Below are 20,687 nucleotides of genomic sequence, written 5' to 3'. Positions count from 1 at the left end.
GTTGAGGTGGTTTGGTCATTTAGAGAGAATGGATCAAAGTAGAATGACATGGAAAGCATATAAATCTATAGGGGAAGGAAGGAGGGGTAGGGGTCGTCCTCGAAAGGGTTGGAATGAGGGGGTAAAGGAGGTTTTGTGGGCGAGGGGCTTGGACTTCCAGCAAGCGTGCATGAGCGTGTTAGATGGGAGTGAATGGAGACGAATGATACTTGGGACCTGACGATCTGTTGGAGTGTGAGCAGGGTAATATTTAGTGAAGGGATTCAGGGAAACTGGTTATTTTCACATAGTTGGACTTGAGTCCTGGAAATGGGAAGTACAATGCCTGCACTTTAAAGGAGGGGTTTGGGATATTGGCAGTTTGGAGGGATATGTTGTGTATCTTTATACGTATATGCTTCTAAACTGTTGTATTCTGAGCACCTCTGCAAAAACAGTGATAATGTGTGAGTGTGGTGAAAGTGTTGAATGATGATGAAAGTATTTTCTTTTTGGGGATTTTCTTTCTTTTTTGGGTCATGTTGCCTCGGTGGGAGATGGCCGACTTGTTGAAAGAAAAGAAAGAAGAAAGAAAATAGAAGAAAACCCAGAGGGGTATGTATGTATATATATGCTTGTACATGTATGTGTAGTGTGACCTAAGTGTAAGTAGAAGTAGCAAGATGTACCTGAAATCTTGCATGCATATGAGGCAGAAAAAAAAGACACCTGAAATCTTGCATGCATATGAGGCAGAAAAAAAAGACACCAGCAATCCTACTGTTGTGTAAAACAATCACAGGCTTCTGTTTCACACTTATTGGACAAGATTGTAATAATTCCCTGGGTGGGTTCTGTATTTATATTTTCTTATCGAAACTATGCATTATTATTATTTTTTCAACTCAACTGCCATCTCCCACCAAGGTAGGTTAGTTCTGAGAAGAAAATGCATTCACTAACATTTACTTACTCACCATCTTTCCAGAAGTGTGCTGACATTACAATCAGATTACTTGTCGAACTGCAGCATCCCCACACTTCCTTCGGAGAGCGAGCACTGCTCCTCTACGTTTGGCTAACCAATTTCCCTGGACCCTTTTATAAAAGTTACCCTGCCCACTCTCCATGAGCACGTCTATTAAAAACCATTTGTCTCCATTCACTCCTTTCTAACATTCATACAAGCCTGCTGGATGCTCAGGCCCCTAAAACTGTTAAGCTTGTATCCCTTCCCTACAACCATTCCTGCGATGGCCCCTCTTACTTTCCACCCCAGATTTATACACCCTCTTCATCACCATATCCTTGTTTATAATCTCTACATGCCCAAGCCACCTCAATAACTCCTCTTCATCTCTCTGAATTATACCTTGATCACCCTGTATTACCTTTTAATTTCTAAGTTCACACATTGCTGTCTGACATGACATCTCTGCTGTCTCTAGCAGCCCTTTTATTGCAGCATTCAAAACCAGTACCTGACACTCGTATACAAGTGTTGATACCGCTATACACTGGTACATTCCCTTCTTTACATCCATAAACTTCTTTCCACAGTTAGCTTCTTTTGATAATAATTTCCATAGTTAACTCTAAACGGTCCAAACAGATCGACATTCAGATTCGTTGTGCTACAAAAGTAGATCTACTTTTTTTTACATATTTTCAAATATAACAAAAAAAAAATGTAGATAAAAGTTTTTTACACATTTTCAAATGTAAAACAAAAAAGAAGATCTACATATTTTTTACATACTTTCAGATGTTGAAAAACGTATATATACATTTGGACCATTTAAGGGTTAATTCACCACCCCACTCACCTTTTTTTTGTCCCTCATCTAGTCTATGGTGTACCTCATCTTTTACAGATCCATCTCCTGACGTATCCGCTCCCAAATATCTAAATACATCCAGTTCTTCCATACTCCCTCCCTCTGATCTGATGTTCCATCTATCCTTGCAAGACTTTTTATCACCCTCATCATCATTCTCTTTTCCATATTTACTTTTAATTTCACTCTTTTACATACTATCCCAGTTTCATCCACCAGCCTTTCAAATTTGTCTCCATAAAAGAACTCATCAAGAAACAGTAACTGAGATAACTCCCACTTTGTATCAGCTCGTACAGTAATTCCACACCCCTAGCATTTACTTCTTTTACAACCCCATCTATATGTTAAAGAACCATGGTGACATCACACATTCCTGGGGGAAGGTCTCCCCTTCCTCTTACATATCCTAATCTGAGCATTACTCTCTGCATAAATAAAATTAACCCTTTAGTAATCTACATTCTATTGCATACATCTGGCACATGGGAAAGGTTTCCTTATCCACCCTAACAGCTCCTTACCCTTATCTAAGTACTCATTCCTTATATGTTTCATTGTAAACATATTGTCGATGCATCTCCTGCCCTGCTTCTCTGCAATCCTACTTTCAATAATAATTTTATCATAAACTTTATCGGGTATACTCAGCAAGCTTAACCCCAGATAATTCTTACATTCTCTCTCGTTCCCCTTTTCTCTCATACAAGGGAGCTGTGCATACTTTACCATTCCTCTGGTACCTTTCTTTCATGTATATATTGAATAAACACACCAGCCACTTCAACATTCCATCACCACCTGCTTTTAACATCTGTCAACAGTAGTAAAAATAATATTTATGGGTAAGCCCTGAAGCTTTGGGGGAATGGAAGGCAGGCAGGGTTGCTCCAAGAAAGTGTAGGTAGTACCAGTTTCCTGGATCAAGAGCCTATTATTGGTGCTTGGTCCAGGGAAATATTAGCTGTATAATTTTCCCCTTGAAAGGGAAAACTATACAGCTAATATTTATTTTCTAGAATCTTAGAACTAATAACTTATTCATTTTAAAAATGCTTTGACATTTTTTATATCCAGTTTTCACAAAAACTTGTGATATTTTTTTCCTAGTCATAGCAGTGTAGCTGCAAAATATTACCTTATTTTCCACAGATAGAGACAGAAATGCTGTATCATTCCCCACCCCTTAGTGCTATGCCTAGTTACCTCATGCCTGAATCTCCCGCCGAGAATCATACAAGTGAAGAGGAGAGGGATGATGATGCTGGTGATAATGATGATAATTTAGGGTTTGAAGAAGAAAGTGATATAGAAGAGATGGAAACTGTTGAGGATCAAGAAGCTGAGTAGAAAATTTCCATGTCAATTTCACTAAATACACTAGAACCTGGAGTAATAAGCAGACCACATTCTTGAAAATCTGAGTGGAAAATTGGGTTATATTCCTTGGACCTCCATAAAGGCTAAATAGAAAAAATTGAAAATAGGCTTAAAAGTCAAAAGAATCAACTTATTCTATCTTCTTTAAATTCTAGCTGCTGATGCTTGTTGATATGCAAGTGTGTGGGAAGGGTTGATGTGACCCTGTACAATGTGTACACTACTACTAGGTGTCAGGAAGTATCATGTAACATTGTCATCACCTGCTGTCACAATATCAGTATCATTAAAAAGGCACATTTCATTACCAAATTCTACCAAACATATAAGAACTCACCACACCTATACCAAGCAAGCAAAGTATTAAGGATGAATGCAATTGAGAAAGTATTATAAAAAAAACTGAGGACAGGCTAAGCTGTGGTGGTCCTATAAACCCCTTAACAAAAACTAATGTTTCATGGCTGTGCCACAGTCAAGATCATATCTTCACTACACAACTTTCTTATTTAATACCTTCTACGTACTATTATGAATCGTCACCATATTCAGCAATTGTAGAAAGATAGCTAGACTAGGTATATGACTGTTAAAGGCATGGTAATGTATAATTACAGTATATAGGTTACTAACCTTTCTGCACTGCCTTCCAACATATCAAAAACCTAAATTTTTTTAAACAAAGTTTCCTCGCTTAGTTTCCATTTTGGCACCTAAAGCAGCATTGGTACATGTACATATTCCTTTTGGGTGCCATGGTTAATATATAGAGACAAGAGGGGGGGATGAACATAATCAAAATCATTTAACCCTTTGACTGTTGCGGCCATATACATGTATACAGGTCTCCCTCAACATTCATGTTTTCAACTTTCACGGGCTTCACACATTCGCGAATTCCCAACCGCCAAATTCCCAGCCACCAAATTCCCAGCCGCCAAATCATATTTAAGTTTCCCGCCACCTGCGAGTCCCTACTACCCTCCCTCCGACCCCCGCAACTGGCAGCCAGCCCTCCCACCACTCAGTGTGGTGAGTGTTTTGTTTGTTCATTATTTGCTATTAAACTACAGTATAAATAATGTAAACCTATTCATGACTGCATATTGGAATGGCTATTAGGAAAGGTATTAGACGGTGACATCATGTGTTTACTCTTGAACACAGCAAAGAATTAAACATTTCTGCTACAGCTAATAATAACAATAGTAATAATAACAATAATAATAATAATAATAATAATAATAATAATAATAATAATAATAAATATGATATAATTGAAGAAGGAAATTGTACAAAAATACGAGGGAGTGGTTGACACATCGTCAGTGTGACTTCGTTTATGCTGGAGTGAACATTAGTCTCCCTGCTCTTCCAAACATTTCACAATAATTCATTGTGTTTGGTGCTTGTTGAGTGTGACTGGAGTGGTAGAGGCAGTGATTGAGGCAATGGTATTTAATAACATACATGTTAATAATAATACACGTTATTAATAATATGTACTATTATTATTTATAACATATATGTTATTAAATACATACATGTTAATAATAATACATGTTATTAATAATAACATGTACTATTATTATTTATAACATATATGTTATTAAATACCACTGCCTCAACCGCTGAATTATTGTGAAATGTTTGGAAGAGCAGGGAGACTAATGTTCACTCCAGCATAAACGAAGTCACACTGACGATGTGTCAACCACTCCCTCGTATTTTTGTACAATTTCCTTCTTCAATTATATCATATTTATTATTATTATTATTATTATTATTATTATTATTATTATTATTATTATTATTATATTATTATTATTATTATTGTTATTATTAGCAGTAGCAGAAATGTTCGATTCTTTGCTGTGTTCAAGAGTAAACACATGATGTCACCGTCTAATACCTTTCCTAATAGCCATTCCAATATGCAGTCATGAATGGGTTTACATTATTTATACTGTAGTTTAATAGCAAATAATGAACAAACAAAACACTCACCACACTGAGTGGTGGGAGGGCTGGCTGCCAGTTGCGGGGGTCGGAGGGAGGGTAGTAGGGACTCGCAGTGGTGGAGGCATTGGTGGAGTCTGTGGTATTTAATAACATACATGTTATTAACCTTTTCAGGGTCCGTCCCGTAGATCAACGGCTTTACGTTGAGTGTCCAAACCCTAGATCTACGCCAAAATTCTAGCGCCGTCAAATTTAGCGCGAAAACGCTCATAGGTCTACATGTGAGAGAACGGGTCTGCGTGGTGGGTGTGCGCCATAAAAAAAAAATCTAGGCGCCCGCATAGCATTGTGGGAACGCCGGCTCAGTTACCCTTGTTCACCATGCCTCGTCGCAAGTCATCTCTCACTCCCCAGAAAATTGGGACTCTCCTCTTCCTATCTGATAGTTCTGACACTGATGGAAGTGGAAATGAAGACGAATTCTACGGCTTTGATCAGTTAGTGACTGAAAAGAATGACCAGGATATCGATAATAGTGCAGAAAACCCTGATGATCCTCAACCTTCTACCTCTGGTGTGGGCACTCGTGACTCACGGTCGGTTGTTCCTCATCGCAAGAGAAAACTAATATTTTCGCGTGGCCAGGCCTCTGACTTCAGTAATGATGATGATAGTGACGTGGACTGTGATTTTATTGCGCTCGACGATCAATCGAGTAGTGATAGTGAGGAATCATATTCACCAGTGAAGCGTCGGTATGTTCGCTGCCGCATGCGCTCGGGTAGTGTACCCTATGCTGTGCCCAGGGGACGGAGTACATCCAGGAGTACATCCCGTGGCCCAACACCAGTTTTAGGTAGTGATAGTGAGGATGATGTGGCTACACTTGGCATGGATAGACCACAGGCATCAGTGGATGGTGTTAGTGGTGATGGTAGTGGCACCGCCATGCGTGACTCACCAGGCCACGCTGGGACCCATGCTGACTCGTCAGTTCAAGGACAAAGCGGAGCGCCAGCCACCAGCCCACCACAACCACAACCACCCGCACAACCAGCCTATGATGTCCAGTATCCACCAGCAAACCGTATGTGGGATTGGCAGCAAAATCCCTAATTTTGTTCCCAAGCCTCACCACTTTGATGATTCTCAAAGTGGAATTCTACCTACTTGTCCCCTTGGAACCAGGGCCAATGAACTGGAATTCTTTGAATTATTCTTTGACCAGCCATTGATGGAAATTATTGTCAGGGAAAGTAATAAATATTTTGAGTACACCATGGCAAATACGATCATATCACCACAGTCAAGACTACACAGGTGGAAAGAGACGACTGTTGCAGAAATGTATTTGCTTTTTGCAACAATAATGCTTATGCCTCACGTCTATAAGCATAATATAAAAGCATACTGGTCCACAGATCGGCTAATTTCTACCCCGGTCTTCAGTGAAATCATACCAGTGAACAGGTTTATCTTACTCTTACGTATGTTGCACTTCTCTGACAAAACCAGGCCTGACAGAAGTGACAGGTTATACAAGATTAGAAATGTTTTCATGTATCTCAAACAAAAGTTCAGGATATACTTTTATCCATTCAAGAATCTTGTAATTGACGAGTCTTTGATTTTGTTCAAAGGTAGACTGTCATTCAAGCAGTATATACCGAGCAAGAGGAAACGCTTTGGTATAAAACTGTTTGTACTCTGTGATTGTGACAGTGGCCTGGTGTTGGATATTGTTGTATACACGGGTAGTAAAACATTGAAAGATACCAAGATGTTATTGGGTATCTCAGGTGACGTAGTGAGAAACATGATGGCACCTTATCTTGGTAAGGGGCATACATTATATATTGATAACTGGTACACAAGCCCATTACTCAGTGATTTCATGCGAGTGAACAAGACAGATGTGTGTGGCACAGTGCGTTCTAATCGTAAACATATGCCCAGGCTCAACGCAGGTGCTCGTGGTGATGACATGCAGGTGTTTACTGCCAATGACATCATGGCATTACGGTGGCATGACAAACGAGATGTCACATTGTTGACAACCATTCACCGTAATGAAATGCAAGACAGTGGCAAAGTTGATTGAGTGACTAATGAACATATTCGAAAACCAGTGTCAGTGATTGATTATACACAAAACATGCGCTTGGTTGACAAGTGTGACATACAGATTGGTTTTGTTGACTGTGTTCGTAAGAGTTACAAGTGGTACATGAAACTTTTCTTCCATCTCATGGACATTTCAATGCTCAATGCATATAATATGTACCAATTAAAGACTGGCATCAGACCACTGTATGGTGAATTTTGTTTGTCTGTTGTCAGACAACTCATAATGAAGTACCAGGTAACAACACCTGCTATACAACACGGTCCTCGAATTCCTCAGGATATACCCAAGCGTTTGAGGAGGGAAGGTGATCATTTCATAATACAGCTTCCTTCAACTCAGAAGAAATTTGCTCAGAAGAGATGCATTGTCTGTGCACAAACAAAACGACGGCAACAAAGACGCAAAGACACTCGGTTTATGTGTGAGGAATGTAAGGTGCCTCTGTGCATGGTGCCTTGTTTCAAGGAGTTCCACAAGCTCCAGCAGTTCTAAAACCATGTCCAGTGATTGTAAATATGTAAATATATGATAGAAGATTAGTATTATACAAGATTTGTGCATGTTTATTGTAATAAACAACAGTGGTAAACAATAATATGATAATAACTTTAGTGCGGTTATTGTGTTCAATACAGTGAGTTTATATATATACATTATATACAGTATTGGTCTCTCAGGCCCCAAATGTTAGTAGGAATAGAAAAAATTGGAAAAGAAAAGAAAAAACAACTAAAACCACAAAATAATGTAATGCGCGTATGTGGAATTCGTCGATGTTGCCGCCGCCACATCATTTTTGACAAACTTCTTGGCACTGTATCTTGGTAAGTACTGATCAGATTTTTTTTTTTGTCTTATTACCTTCACAAAAATATGCTCTTTAATTCTGTAAGAAAAAATAATTTTTTTTTTTTTTCAAAATTTCTTGGACACTGGAGCACCACTTCAGATTTTGGCCTTGGACCCTGAAAGGGTTAAATAACATACGTTATTAAAGCATAACATGTATATATTTAGTACAATTTACGACGTTTTCATGTATTTTATGATTATTCATGGTTCAACAAGTTAAGGAAGCAGTATTGTAATATATTTCCCTACAATATACAGTGGACCCCCGCATAACGATTACCTCCAAATGCGACCAATTATGTAAGTGTATTTATGTAAGTGCGTTTGTACGTGTATGTTTGGGGGTCTGAAAGGAATAATCTACTTCACAATATTCCTTATGGGAATAAATTCGGTCAGTACTGGCACCTGAACATACTTATGGAGTGAAAAAATATCGTTAACCGGGGGTCCACTGTATTGGGGCACCAAACATTCACGGTTTTTCAACATTTGCGAGGCTCTTGATCCCCTAACCCTCGCGAATGTTGAGGGAGACCTGTATACATCTTACGAGGTACCGTGTTTGACGTATGTACACTCATAAATTCTAGCGGCTTCAAATCAAGGAGAAAGCTGGTAGGCCCACGTGTGAGAGAATGGGTCTGTGTGGTCAGTGTGCACCACATAAAAAAAAATCCTGGAGCATGCAGTGCATAATGAGAAAAAAAAAACTCCGACCGTTTTTTTTAATTAAAATGCTGACTTTGTGGTCTATTTTCGTATAGTATTTATGGTTGTATTCTCGTTTTTTTTGATCTCATTTGATAGAATGGAAAACATATTATAGAAAAAGATATGATTTTGATTGATTTTACTATAAAAAGAACCTGGAAATGGAGTTCAAATTAGGGGAAATGTTTGATTTTTGCTGATGTTCAAAAATAAACAAATGATGTCATTGTCCAATAAATGTCCAACTAGCCATTCTAATATGCAGTCATGAATGGGTTGATGTTATTTATACAATTATTACAGTATTGTAGTAGTCTGCATAATAGTAAATCTTCAATTTTTTGTTTGAATAAAAATTCAAAATAGAAAGCAAGAGTAATATCAGAGGGGCCTGGAGACATGACTGATGAACAAAGAAAATGTTATTTTAGAGCCAGGAATGTCTGCATTGTTCATTCTGGACCTTATTTTGAAATTGTCATATTTTTTAATTTTCGTGAAATTGGCCTTATTGCAAATTTCTGACCACGTTATTGGGTAGTTGAAATTGGTAAATGGGCAGTTTCTTGTACTCAATTGATAGAAAAAACAGAGTTCGAAAGAACTAGCTATGAGTTTGGTCGACCGGAACAATGGAATTAGCAGAAAATAGGGCTCAAAGTGGGCGAAATCACCGATTTGTAAATATCGCCGAGGTCACTAACTTCGCGAGAGTGTAATTCCATCAGTTTTCCATCAAATTTCGTTTTTTTGGTGTCATTACAATCGGGAAAAGATTCTCTATCATTTCATACGATTTTTTTTTTTTTTTTTTTTTTTTTAAATTTTGCGACACCAGGAGACACCTCAGGATTGGGGTTTGTGACAGTCAAGGGGTTAATAAACACAGAGGCATTACACATGTGATGCTTCCAGAAAGTAGCTGTAGGCAGTGAAAATGGGATGACTACATTAGGCATCATAAATGTGCAAGCCCATAAGTATGGCATTAGCAGACAATTTCCTGACAGGTTCAGGAAGTGCCAGGACAACTTTTGTATGGAAGACAGTGCTCCTTCCCATAGTGCCATTGACATAAAGGATTGGCAAAATTATTGAGATTTTTCCATACTTTATTGACTGGCCTGGAAACTCAGTGAATTTAAATCTTAGAGAATGTTTGGAAACTTTTCAAGCATAAGCTTTGTGGTGTGGATGTGTCCTCTAACGTTAAAATCTTGAGTGCCAATAAGCAGATGAGGGAGGGTATTGACTTTGGCCTCCATAAGTTAGCCTTATCAGTGCTTAGGAGGCTTAAGGCATGCAATAAGAGGAAGGCTAACTCTTTGAAATACTGTACAAATTTAGGTGAGGAACACATACATATTTCAGTATTATATATTTAAAACAACAGGTTATGGTGAGCATTCACATTTTCTGTGTGATCTGTTTATGTGCATGCATGTTTATGATGCCTATTGTACAAAGGGTGATACTTGGCTTCCTCCAGCAGCAATGGATTTGCCTGTAGGCTCATTCTAGCACAGACAGGAAATATCCTATGGTATGGCCATCCAAGTTATCAAGGCATGCAAAAGACTCGGGGCCTCTTACATGCAAATTGGCTTACTGTTGCTGTTTTTCAGTCTCGTGTTATAAAATTCATATTTACACGGCTTGTGTAAACTAGAGTTCTACTATAATCAATAATTTAATTTCAAAATAAGTAGTTATATAGAGGATGGTAAAGTCAGGTCCTAATTATCTGAGATAGTGATTAACTGAACCAATTTGAAGGAAAGCTGTGTCTCATCACTTCACTTAGTTTTGTCTAGAGTCGATGCCTTCCACCTGATGGCTTCATCTCTATTTCCAGCTTCTCTATGACAGACGCTCTTAAACTCTATGCACCTATTTTGCTCATGTATAATACTCAAGCAATATCTTCTCACACATCATTACTAATCATAAAACTGAAAACATTTGTGGATTTTTTCTTTTAACTGCTGACCTAACGTTGTGTGTACAACCTTGTCCTTATATGTGTGAAGACGTGTGTGTGCACATGCATGTGCGACATGCTCATTCTAAAAAACATTTTATTACTGTATACCATACACATACCTGTTATACTGTATATTGATCCCCAGTTATACACATTTTGTTCTCAAACAGTGTTAGATGCTGCACATACAGTTTACATTTGCATTCTTGATACATGCGTTGTTTGAATGATTCAGTGAAGACCATAGTAGGCATTGCTGATAGCAATGTCAAACATTGTTATTAAAATTTATGGGAATGCATTGCTTCTAATTTTGTTGCATTTGATTCCATTATTCATGGATTACTGATAGGTGATATTTTTGGATGTGGCCTTAGGGATGCTTATTGTTGCTTCTGAAATCATATCTTTCTGGTCAGACATATCAAGTAGTAGCCAGTGGTTCTGTATCTGAGCCATCTCCTTTGCCCTATGGTATTCCTTAGGACTCTGTTTTTGGATCAGAATTATGTACTGTTTCGGTTAGTGGTTTAGCCTTACTGTTGGATGCCCAGGATAAAAATGATAATCAAGTCTGCATATCCAGCTAAAGAGAACTAATGCAAAACACTGCATTAGTTCTCTTTAGCTGGATATGCAGACTTGGATGACAAATAGAAAATTAACACTAAATGAGGGTAAGACAGATTTTGATTGTCAGGAGAAACCTCAGTGGAGTACAGATTTGAGTTTGGTTTCTTGATTGTGGTAGTCAGTTTACAGCCTGAGATCAGTGAGGGATCTGGGTGTCTAACTGGGTTCTTCATTGTCATTTATTGGACACATGAACCAAATGTTAAATCTTGCAATTTTTATATTCATAATCTCTATGCTTAGCAAGATATTTCTGACTGCAGAGTATATTGGTCCTTATCCACATACAGTGGAACCTTGCCTTACGAATTTAATCCGTTCCGTGACCTCGTTCGTATCCCGATTTGTTCGTATGCCGAGTCAATTTTCCTCATTTAAATTAATTGAAATGGCATTAATCTGTTCCAGCAGAATTCCTGCTCTTAGGAGGCACGACAAAGTATTTCATTATGATGCTAATATCAACTCTACGGCTTATTTATATATCACAATTCATCTAATTTCACCATCACTCAAAGAATGCACAACAGGTGCATCATTGTCAGTGTTCAACATTTCTTCGATGTCAGCTTCCTGTAACTCCATTATCACACAGTCAAGATGAGTAAATAGAATTGTCAATGCTTATTGGTTGGGTATGCTTATTCTGTTAATAGGTTGGATCTGTGAAGGACTTGCCTAGTATGGGCCAACAGGCCTAAAGTGGTGTTCCTCCTTTCTAATGTTATTATGTACCCATGACACCAATCATACCCATCCCCTCCCACTCATATATTTGTCCAGTCTCTTTTTAATGCTACCCAAGGTTCTATCGAAGCTAAAACCTTGGGTAGTTTCAAATTTAGGTTGGAGAAATACATGAGTGAGAGGGGTTGGATTTGAGTGGGACTTGCATGTGAGTAAATAGGATTATTAAAGCTTATTGGTTGGGTAGCATTTATTCTGAGGAAATGGTATGGCGATACCGACAAGATGTGGAAAAAGACACTTATGTACAGTTCAGGACATATATTAAAGGAAACCTTTCACCACGAGTGGCTTCTTCAGTCCTAATACAGAGAAAACTAAGAAAACGCGTATATATAGTGGCAGGAGTCAGGTGAAGTGTCGAGTGGGTAGAGGTGGTGGTAGTAGTAGTAGTGGAATTAAGGACGTGAGATGGATGGCTAGAGAGGGACCTGCTGACATCATGTAATAGCAGTTTCCAGAATGGGTAATATCCTGTTGATTAGCAATTTTGAGATACTGTAACTACCGGATTTTTGCTTTATAGTGTTACCGACAGCAATTAGTGCAGCTTCTATGCATTTTCTCCGTCTTAAGTTGTCTTCTTTAATCACTAGTTTAGCTTCATTGAATTTCATGAGGTGTCCAACATCGACCCTATGTTGAACACTTTTTTTTGCGGTCATCATTTCTGCAAGCATTTTTGTGTTCAGTGATCCTAATGTTCAGAGATCTGGCTGTTTTCCCTATGTATGCTTTGTCACACCCCCCACATGGTATAGTGTAAATTCCTGCACGTGTGCCAGAATCATGCTTGGGTTTTTATATCAGGTTCCTAATAGTAGTTGAAGAGCTGGTAGATATTTTAGCCAGTTTTCTGTCAAACATTTTTGAAACATTAGTGGCAACATTGGTGACCAGTAAAACGATGTAACTTCGAGGCTTTTCTTCAACTTGATTGGTGTTCGTCTTGTTGAGGATACGTGTCGCACGTTTCCAGCAGTCACGTACGAAGTGTATGGGAAAGTGTAGTGAGCTAAAAGAGTTGGTGATGTATGTGCATTCTTCTTCAAGGAACTGTGGACTGGAAATTCTGTAGGCTCTCAGAAAGAAGCCAATAACTACCCCTCTTGTAGTTCTGGTGTCATGGTGAGAGAAGAAATGCAGAAGATTGTTCTTGTAGGTAGGTTTCTGGTAGACTTTAAAAGAAAGTCTGTTTTCACCAGTGCGTAGAACGTCGAGAAAAGGTAATTGGTTGTCCTTCTCCTCCTCTAGTGTAAATTTAATAGTAGGTTCCAGAGTGTTGATGGTGTTGAGGATGCCACATATGTCTAGATTTTTGGGTACAATGACCAAAATATCATCAACATACCGCATCCATGTAACTGAACTAGGGATGTTACTGAGGAGCCGTCTGGATTCCAGGTCCTCCATATATAAATTGGCAAGAATTGCACTAAGGGGGGATCCCATAGCTAGCCCGAAGAGTTGTTTGTACTTCTTGTCCTCAAACCTAAAACAGTTATAACGAACACAAAGTTCGACAAGGCTCACAAAATCTTGGCGGGGTACAATTCATCACCAAGGTCTCTGTCTGTGCCTTTGTGCCTTTCGTTCATCCCCTGTTGAGAGCCTCTATGCAGAAGCAAATTTTCCATCCTTGTCTGATTGCCGTGATGCTCATTGCCTTTGCTATTATGCTCGATCTCATGACCTCAACAATCCTCCATACAGTGGTCCCTCGCTTTTCTTAGTTCTCGGCAATCATAGATTTCGGAAATCATAGGGGTATTTTCGTATAAACATGGGCTCGCTTTTCATAGGTTGACTCTCGAGTCGTAGTTCGTCTGGGACACGTACCCACAGCGTGAGCTGGGGCGGCAGCCAGTCTGGCATTGTTTACCAGTGAGCGAAGGTCCCCTCACGTGCTCCAGCGAAATATTTCACAATACAGTGGACCCCCGCATACCGTCGGCATCACATAACGTTCAATCCGCATACCACTCGCTTTTATCGCAAAAATTTTGCCTCGCATACCGCTCAAAAACCCGCTCACCGCTCTTCGTCCGAGACGCGTCCAATGTGCGCCCTTAGCCAGCCTCACATGTGCCGCCGGTGGCATTGTTTACCAGCCAGCCTCCGCGATAACATCCAAGCATACAATCGGAACATTTCTATTATTACAGTGTTTTTGGTGATTTTATCTGCAAAATAAGTGACCATGGGCCCCAAGAAAGCTTCTAGTACCAACCCTACAGCAATAAGGGTGAGAATTACTATAGAGATGAAGAAAAAGATCATTGATAAGTATGAAAGTGGAGTGCGTGTCTCCGAGCTGGCCAGGTTGTATAATAAACCCCAATCAACCATCGCTACTATTGGTGGTACAGCTGCTGCTGCTGCTGTACCACCGTCAGCTGCTGCTGCTGTTGTACCATCGTCAGCTGCTGCTGCTGCTGCTGCTGTAGTACCGTCTGCTGCTGCTGTAGTACCGTCTGCTGCTGCTGTAGCATCGTCTGCTGCTGCTGTAGCATTGTCAGCTGCTGCTGCTGCTGTACCACCATCAGCTGCTGCTGTAGTACCGTCTGCTGCTGCTGTAGCATCGTCTGCTGCTGCTGTAGCACTGTCAGCTGCTGCTGCTGCTGTAGCACTGTCAGCTGCTGCTGCTGCTGCTGTAGCACCGTTGTTGGTGTGGCTTATTGAGAATACCAAGAAACAATTAACCCCAGAGGATTTGCCACCCAGGATAACCCAAAAAAGTCAGTGTCATCGAAGACTGTCTAACTTATTTCCATTGGGGTCCTTAATCTTGTCTCCCAGGATGCAACCCACACCAGTCGACTAACACCCAGGTGAACAGGGAAAAATGCCTGGAACTAGTGCTCATATTGGTGAATTTAAAGCCAGCAAAGGTTGGTTTGAGAGATTTAAGAATCGTAGTGGCATACACAGTGTGATAAGGCCTGTTCTGGAAGAAAATGCCAAACAGGACCTACAGTACTCAGGAGGAAAAGGCACTCCCAGGACACAGTGTCTCATCAGTCATTGCTGCATCTTCAATAAAGGTAAGTGTCATTTATTCTTCATTTAGTAGAGTAGTACAAGCACAATATATATTGTGCATGTACTACTCTACTATTGTGCATGTATCCTTCTCTTTGTGTGTAGGAAAATGTATATTTCATGTGGTAAAATTTTTTTTTTTCATACTTTTGGGTGTCTTGCACGGATTAATTTGATTTCCATTATTTCTTATGGGGAAAATTCATTCGCATACCGATCATTTCACATAACAATGAGCCCTCTTGCACGGATTAAAGTCGCTATGCGGGGGTCCACTGTATTCCATTTATTTTAGTGCTTGCAAATACTAAATAAGCTACCATGGCTCCAAAGAAAGCTCCTAGTGCCAAGCCTGTGGTAAAGAAGGTGAGAAATACGATTAAATTTAAGAAAAACATCATTGAACAATATGAAAGTGGTACAAGTGCGGCCGAACTGGCCAGGATGTATAAGAAACCCTACACAACCATTTGTTCCATAGTGGCCAAGAAAAAGGAAATCAAGAATGCTGTTGTTGCAAAGGGGGTAACTATGCTGACAAAAATGAGATCACCAGTACTCGAAGAGGTTGAGAAGTTATTATTGGTGTGGATAAATGAGAAACACTTAGCAGGAGATACTCTTATGACTTCGATTATTTGTGAAAAGGCTAGGCAGTTGCACAACGATCTGGTAAAGAAATTGCCTGAAAATAGTGGTGATGTGAGTGAATTTAAGGCCAGCAAAGGTTGGTTTGAGAGATTTAAGAACCGTACTGGCATACACAGTGTGGTGAGGCTGCCAGTTCGGACCACAAGGCGGCTGAAAAATATGTGCATGAATTCCAGGAGTACATAGAGGCTGAAGGACTGAAACCTGAACAAGTGTTCAATTGTGACGAAACAGGCCTCTTTTGGAAGAAAATGCCAAAGAGGACCTTCATTACACAGGAGGAAAAGGCAATGCTAGGACACAAGCCTATGAAAGACAGGCTGACGCTAATGTTCTGTGCTAATGCTAGTGGGGATTTCAAAGTGAAGCCATTACTAATGTACCATTCTGAAAATCCCAGTTTGTTCAGGAAAAAACAATGTTATGAAGAGTAAATTGTGTGTATTTCGGAAATCTAATAGTAAGGCATGGGTCACGAGGGAAATTTTTGTAGAGTGGTTCAATGAAGTGTTTGGCCCTAGTGTGAAGAATTACCTCCTGGAAAAGAAATTGGATCTCAAGTGCCTGCTAGTAATGGACAATGCACCTGCTCATCCTCCAAACTTGGATGAGCTAATTTTCAAGGAGTTTGGGTTCATCACAGTAAAGTTCTTGCCCCCAAATACCACTCCTCTCCTCCAGCCCTTGGACCAGCAGGTCATTGCAAACTTTAAAAAAACTACACCAAAGCAATGTTTCACAGGTGCTTGACTGTGACCACAGACAGACACTTGACCCTAAGGGAATTTTGGAGAGAACACTTCAGCATCCTCCATTGCATAACCCTTATAGGTACGGCTTGGGAGGGAGTGACTACCAGGACTTTGAACTCTGCCTGGAGAAAATTTTGGCCAGATTGTGTCGACAAGAGGGATTTTGAAGGGTTTGGGACTGACCCTGATGAGCCTATGTCTGTTGTAAAATCAATTGTGGCACTGGGGAGTTCCATGGGGTTGGATGTGAGTTTGGAGGATGTGGAAGAATTGGTGGAAGACCACAACGAAGAGCTCACCACTGAGGAGCTGCAAGAGCTTCAGCAGGAACAGCAACACATCGCAGCTCAGAATCTTGCTGCAGAGGAGGAGGAAGAGAGATGGAAGATGGTGCCTTCAGAAATTAAAGGGATTTTTGCTATGTGGGGTAAGATGGAAAGCTTTATGGAGAAACATCACCCTGACAAGGTTGTTGCAAGCCATGTTGGCAACATGTACAGTGACAAAGTCTTGGCCCATTTTAGGGAAGTTTTAAAGAGACGCCAGAAACAGAGCTCTCTGGACAGCTATTTTGCAAGACAGGACTCCAGTGACTCTCAAGGTGGTCCTAGTGGCATTAAGAAACAGAGAAGAGAAGCAATCTCAGAAAAGCAATTGGTACCTGAGGTGTTGCTGGAAGGGGATTCCCCTTCCAAACTATAAACAATCCACTCTCCTCCTCCTCCAGTCTCCCATACACTAAAAAGAATCTCCAATAAAGGTAAGTGTTATACTGTTAATGTTTCATTCATCATTTCCCATTATATTGTTTATGTACTACATGTATATTTCATGTAAAAAATTGTTTTGTTTTAATACTTCTGGATGTCAGAAACGGATTAATTGTATTTACATTATTTCTTATGGGGAAAATTGATTCGTAAATCGTAGATTTCGTTAATAGTAGCAGCTCCAGGAATGGATTAACTACGAAAAACGAGGGACCACTGTATATAGGATAGTCACTGATGTTAGTAGATGTTCTTTATTTGTTTGTTGCCCGTTTACTGTCCCTTTTCTTTCCGCCTCCAGTCATTCTTATCTTCTCTTCAGTTACCACCTCTCTATGTTCATGTACCATCTCACTTTTCCCTGCCCCCTTTGGAAGTTCTTTCCCACTGCCATGCGCAAAAGCCCAACTACCTATGGTGGCTTTCCGCTCTCTTTTTCTTGACCACTTCCGCTCTCATTCTCATGCCACCGTGGTGTACACCATTGGTTCTAAGTCTTCTGATGGCATCGGATTCGCAGCAGTGTTGTGTTAAGGCATTTATTACCCTTGGCTAGCATTTTTACGGCTGAATTGTATGCCATTCTTGTAGCACTTATCCATATTGCATCTATGCCTGTGTCACCATTTGTGGTCGTTTCACTCCCTTAGCGCTTTACAGGTTATACGGAAATTTGATACACCTCACCCCCCTAGTTCTTTGTAACCAACTTTGGTTATGCCCTCTCTCTAGCAAACAGATACTATTGTCTTTTGTTGGGTCCTTGGTCATGTTGACATACAGGCAGACACTGCTGCGCGGTCAGCAGTACATGACCTCCCAGTTTCATATAGAGGTGTTCCATTCACGGACCATTTTGCTGTAATTGCTACCCATCTCCACACCCGTTGGCAAGAACGTTGGTCTGATCTGCTCCATAACAAACTTCAATTCTGTTAAACCGAGTATAGGCTTCTGGCCGTCTTCTTGTCATCAGTGTCGAGGTTGGGAGACTACCCTCTCCCGTCTTCGTATCGGCCACACTCGTCTTACTCACGGGTATCTCAGAGAGGTGTCCTGTTCCTCTCTGTGAGAATTGTCAAGTTCCAGTAGCTGTTAGACTGCCCACTCTATCAACGAGCACGCAGAATTTACTCCGTCGTCGTCTCCGCTTTGCTGCCCGTTCTTCACCTGCTGATGGACCCTCCTTTAATCCAGACTCTCATTGACAGCAACTGATTTACTACACAAACACTGATGATGATGTCTGGCACTCTCCTCAGTCCTTTCCACCTTAATCTCTAGCTACTCTCTACCCCTGCCTCACTGCACTTCATAACCTAATAATCATCTTTCTCCCTCTTGCTACCCATTACCCTTGTGGTTTAGTGCTTTTTTTTTTTTTTTTTAATTTTTAATTTTGTATGAAATTGGCCAAATTACTGAATTCTCACCACTTCATAGGGTAGTTGAATGGACAATTTCTTATGCTCAATCAATAGAATGGAAAGTATACTAGCAAAATTTGGTAGACTGGAATAAAGGAATTGGCTTCAGATAGGACTCAAAGTGAAATCGCCAGCGTGTTAGTTACGTCGAGACTGCTAGCTTTGCATCTGCATAATTCCATAAGTTTTCCATCAGATTTCATACTTTGTCATTACCTTCAGTAAAAGGTTCTCTACCATTTCAGATTTTTTTTTTTTTTTTTTTTGACAGAGCAATTTCATTTTGGGGGTCTGGATAGTGAAAGAGTTAAGGAAAAGAGTAGCTCAACAGGTAATTTATAGCATTTTGCATGAAAATTTTAAGGGATATATATGTACAGTATAAGGAAACAAATTATTATTATAATCAAAAAGAAGCGCTAAGCCACAAGGGCTGTACAGCAAGGAAACATAAAATATATGATTTTTTTTAAAGTTTTTACATATGAATAAAGAATGTGTTGTTGAAATGTATGTTGAAGGAATGGGTAAACATGAGTCACCTCTTACCATTGTCTTACAATGGACATAATTGAGATATAAAAATTTTTTATACTTAAAAATATTAATATGTAAATATTTTTAATAAATATGTACTGCAAATCAATTATTTTCTTGGTTAATACCTTAAATAATGAATTAGTTATATAATTTCAGTGAAGCATTCATATGATTTTCAGTCCTTTGAGGGAGGTGCCTAGATGTCAATAAAGGGCTCTTAATCTATTTCCTTCGATCAGATTTCAACACTTCCACTTCAATTTCCCAGGAGCTGTATGGCCACCTATGGGTTTGGCACTTCCCCATAAATATGAGTGGCAGATAACACTGGCCAACAATGATTTCAGTTTGTTTAAAAGGTGTTTAATTCAGATCTGAACTTAGAAGTTTAAACCTGCAAAATACAATTCCACAATTAATGATTTCATTAAGAAACAGCCATCATGGACAAGAGATATCAGGGAAACCTAACAGTTTTATAGATGATAACTGCAGGAAAGTGATACTGAACGCAAGGAAAAAAAAATGAAAACTGATATAAATATGTACAACTATGAAAATTTGTTTCCTTGTATTTTTTTTTATTAACACAATGGACATTTTCCACCAAGACAGGGTGACCCGAAAAATAAGAAACACTTTCATCATTCACTCCATCACTGTCTTGCCTACACTACAGTTAAACTGCAACATATCCCCCCCCCCAATCTTCAGAGTGCAGGCACTATACTTCCCACCTCCAGGACTTAAGTCCCACTAACCAGTATCCCTATATAAATATTACTGTTCACACTCCAACAGCATACAAAGTTGTAAAAACCATTCATCTGCCCTTGTCTAACGTGTTCCTGCACTCTTGCTGAAAGTCCATGCCCCTTGCACACAAAACCTCCTTTACCCCCTCCCTCCATCCTATCCTAGGATGATCCCTACTCTGCCTGCCTTCCACTACAGATTTATACCCTCTTCAAGTCAGTGTGCTCCAGTTCCCCGAATTAAGCCTGAATGCCTTCCACATCCCCCCCCCCAGGCGCTGTATAATCCTCCGGGTTTAGCGCTTCCCCCTTGATTATTATTATTATTATTATTATTCAAGTCAGTGTTCTGTGTTCCATCTTCTCTAAATGTCCAAACCACCCTTCCTCTGCCCTCTGGATAATACTTTCAGAAACCTTTCACTCCCTAATCTCCAAGCTACAGATTTTCTGTATTATGTTCACACCACACATTGTCTTCAGACATCTCCACTGCCTTCAGCCTTCTCCTTATTGCAATATTCACCACCCTT

At 39.8% G+C, this 20,687-nt stretch overlaps 1 protein-coding gene across 6 annotated transcripts in view; it reads left to right on the top strand.

Moving 5' to 3' along the window:
• The window catches only part of LOC128692596 (ankyrin repeat and SOCS box protein 3), a 197,648-nt gene that overhangs the window by 90,688 nt on the left and 86,273 nt on the right, over positions 1-20,687 (top strand). For 2 of the 6 annotated variants that reach the window (XM_070089829.1, XM_070089830.1), the window contains exon 14: positions 2,970-4,244. The exons of 2 other annotated variants lie outside the window; for them this stretch is intronic. In XM_070089829.1, coding sequence (XP_069945930.1) covers positions 2,970-3,167 — 198 coding nt within the window. In that variant the 3' untranslated portion in view covers positions 3,168-4,244. Of the gene's footprint in view, positions 1-2,969; positions 4,245-20,687 lie in introns of those variants that run through there. 2 more of the 6 variants (XM_070089827.1, XM_070089828.1) reach the window with 2 other exon arrangements.

Source organism: Cherax quadricarinatus, chromosome 30, assembly GCF_038502225.1.
Source record: "Cherax quadricarinatus isolate ZL_2023a chromosome 30, ASM3850222v1, whole genome shotgun sequence".
NCBI classification, from domain to species: Eukaryota; Metazoa; Arthropoda; class Malacostraca; order Decapoda; family Parastacidae; genus Cherax; species Cherax quadricarinatus.
The sequence above is the reverse complement of the archived record's forward strand: the minus strand, read 5'-3'. Positions and strand labels throughout refer to the sequence as shown.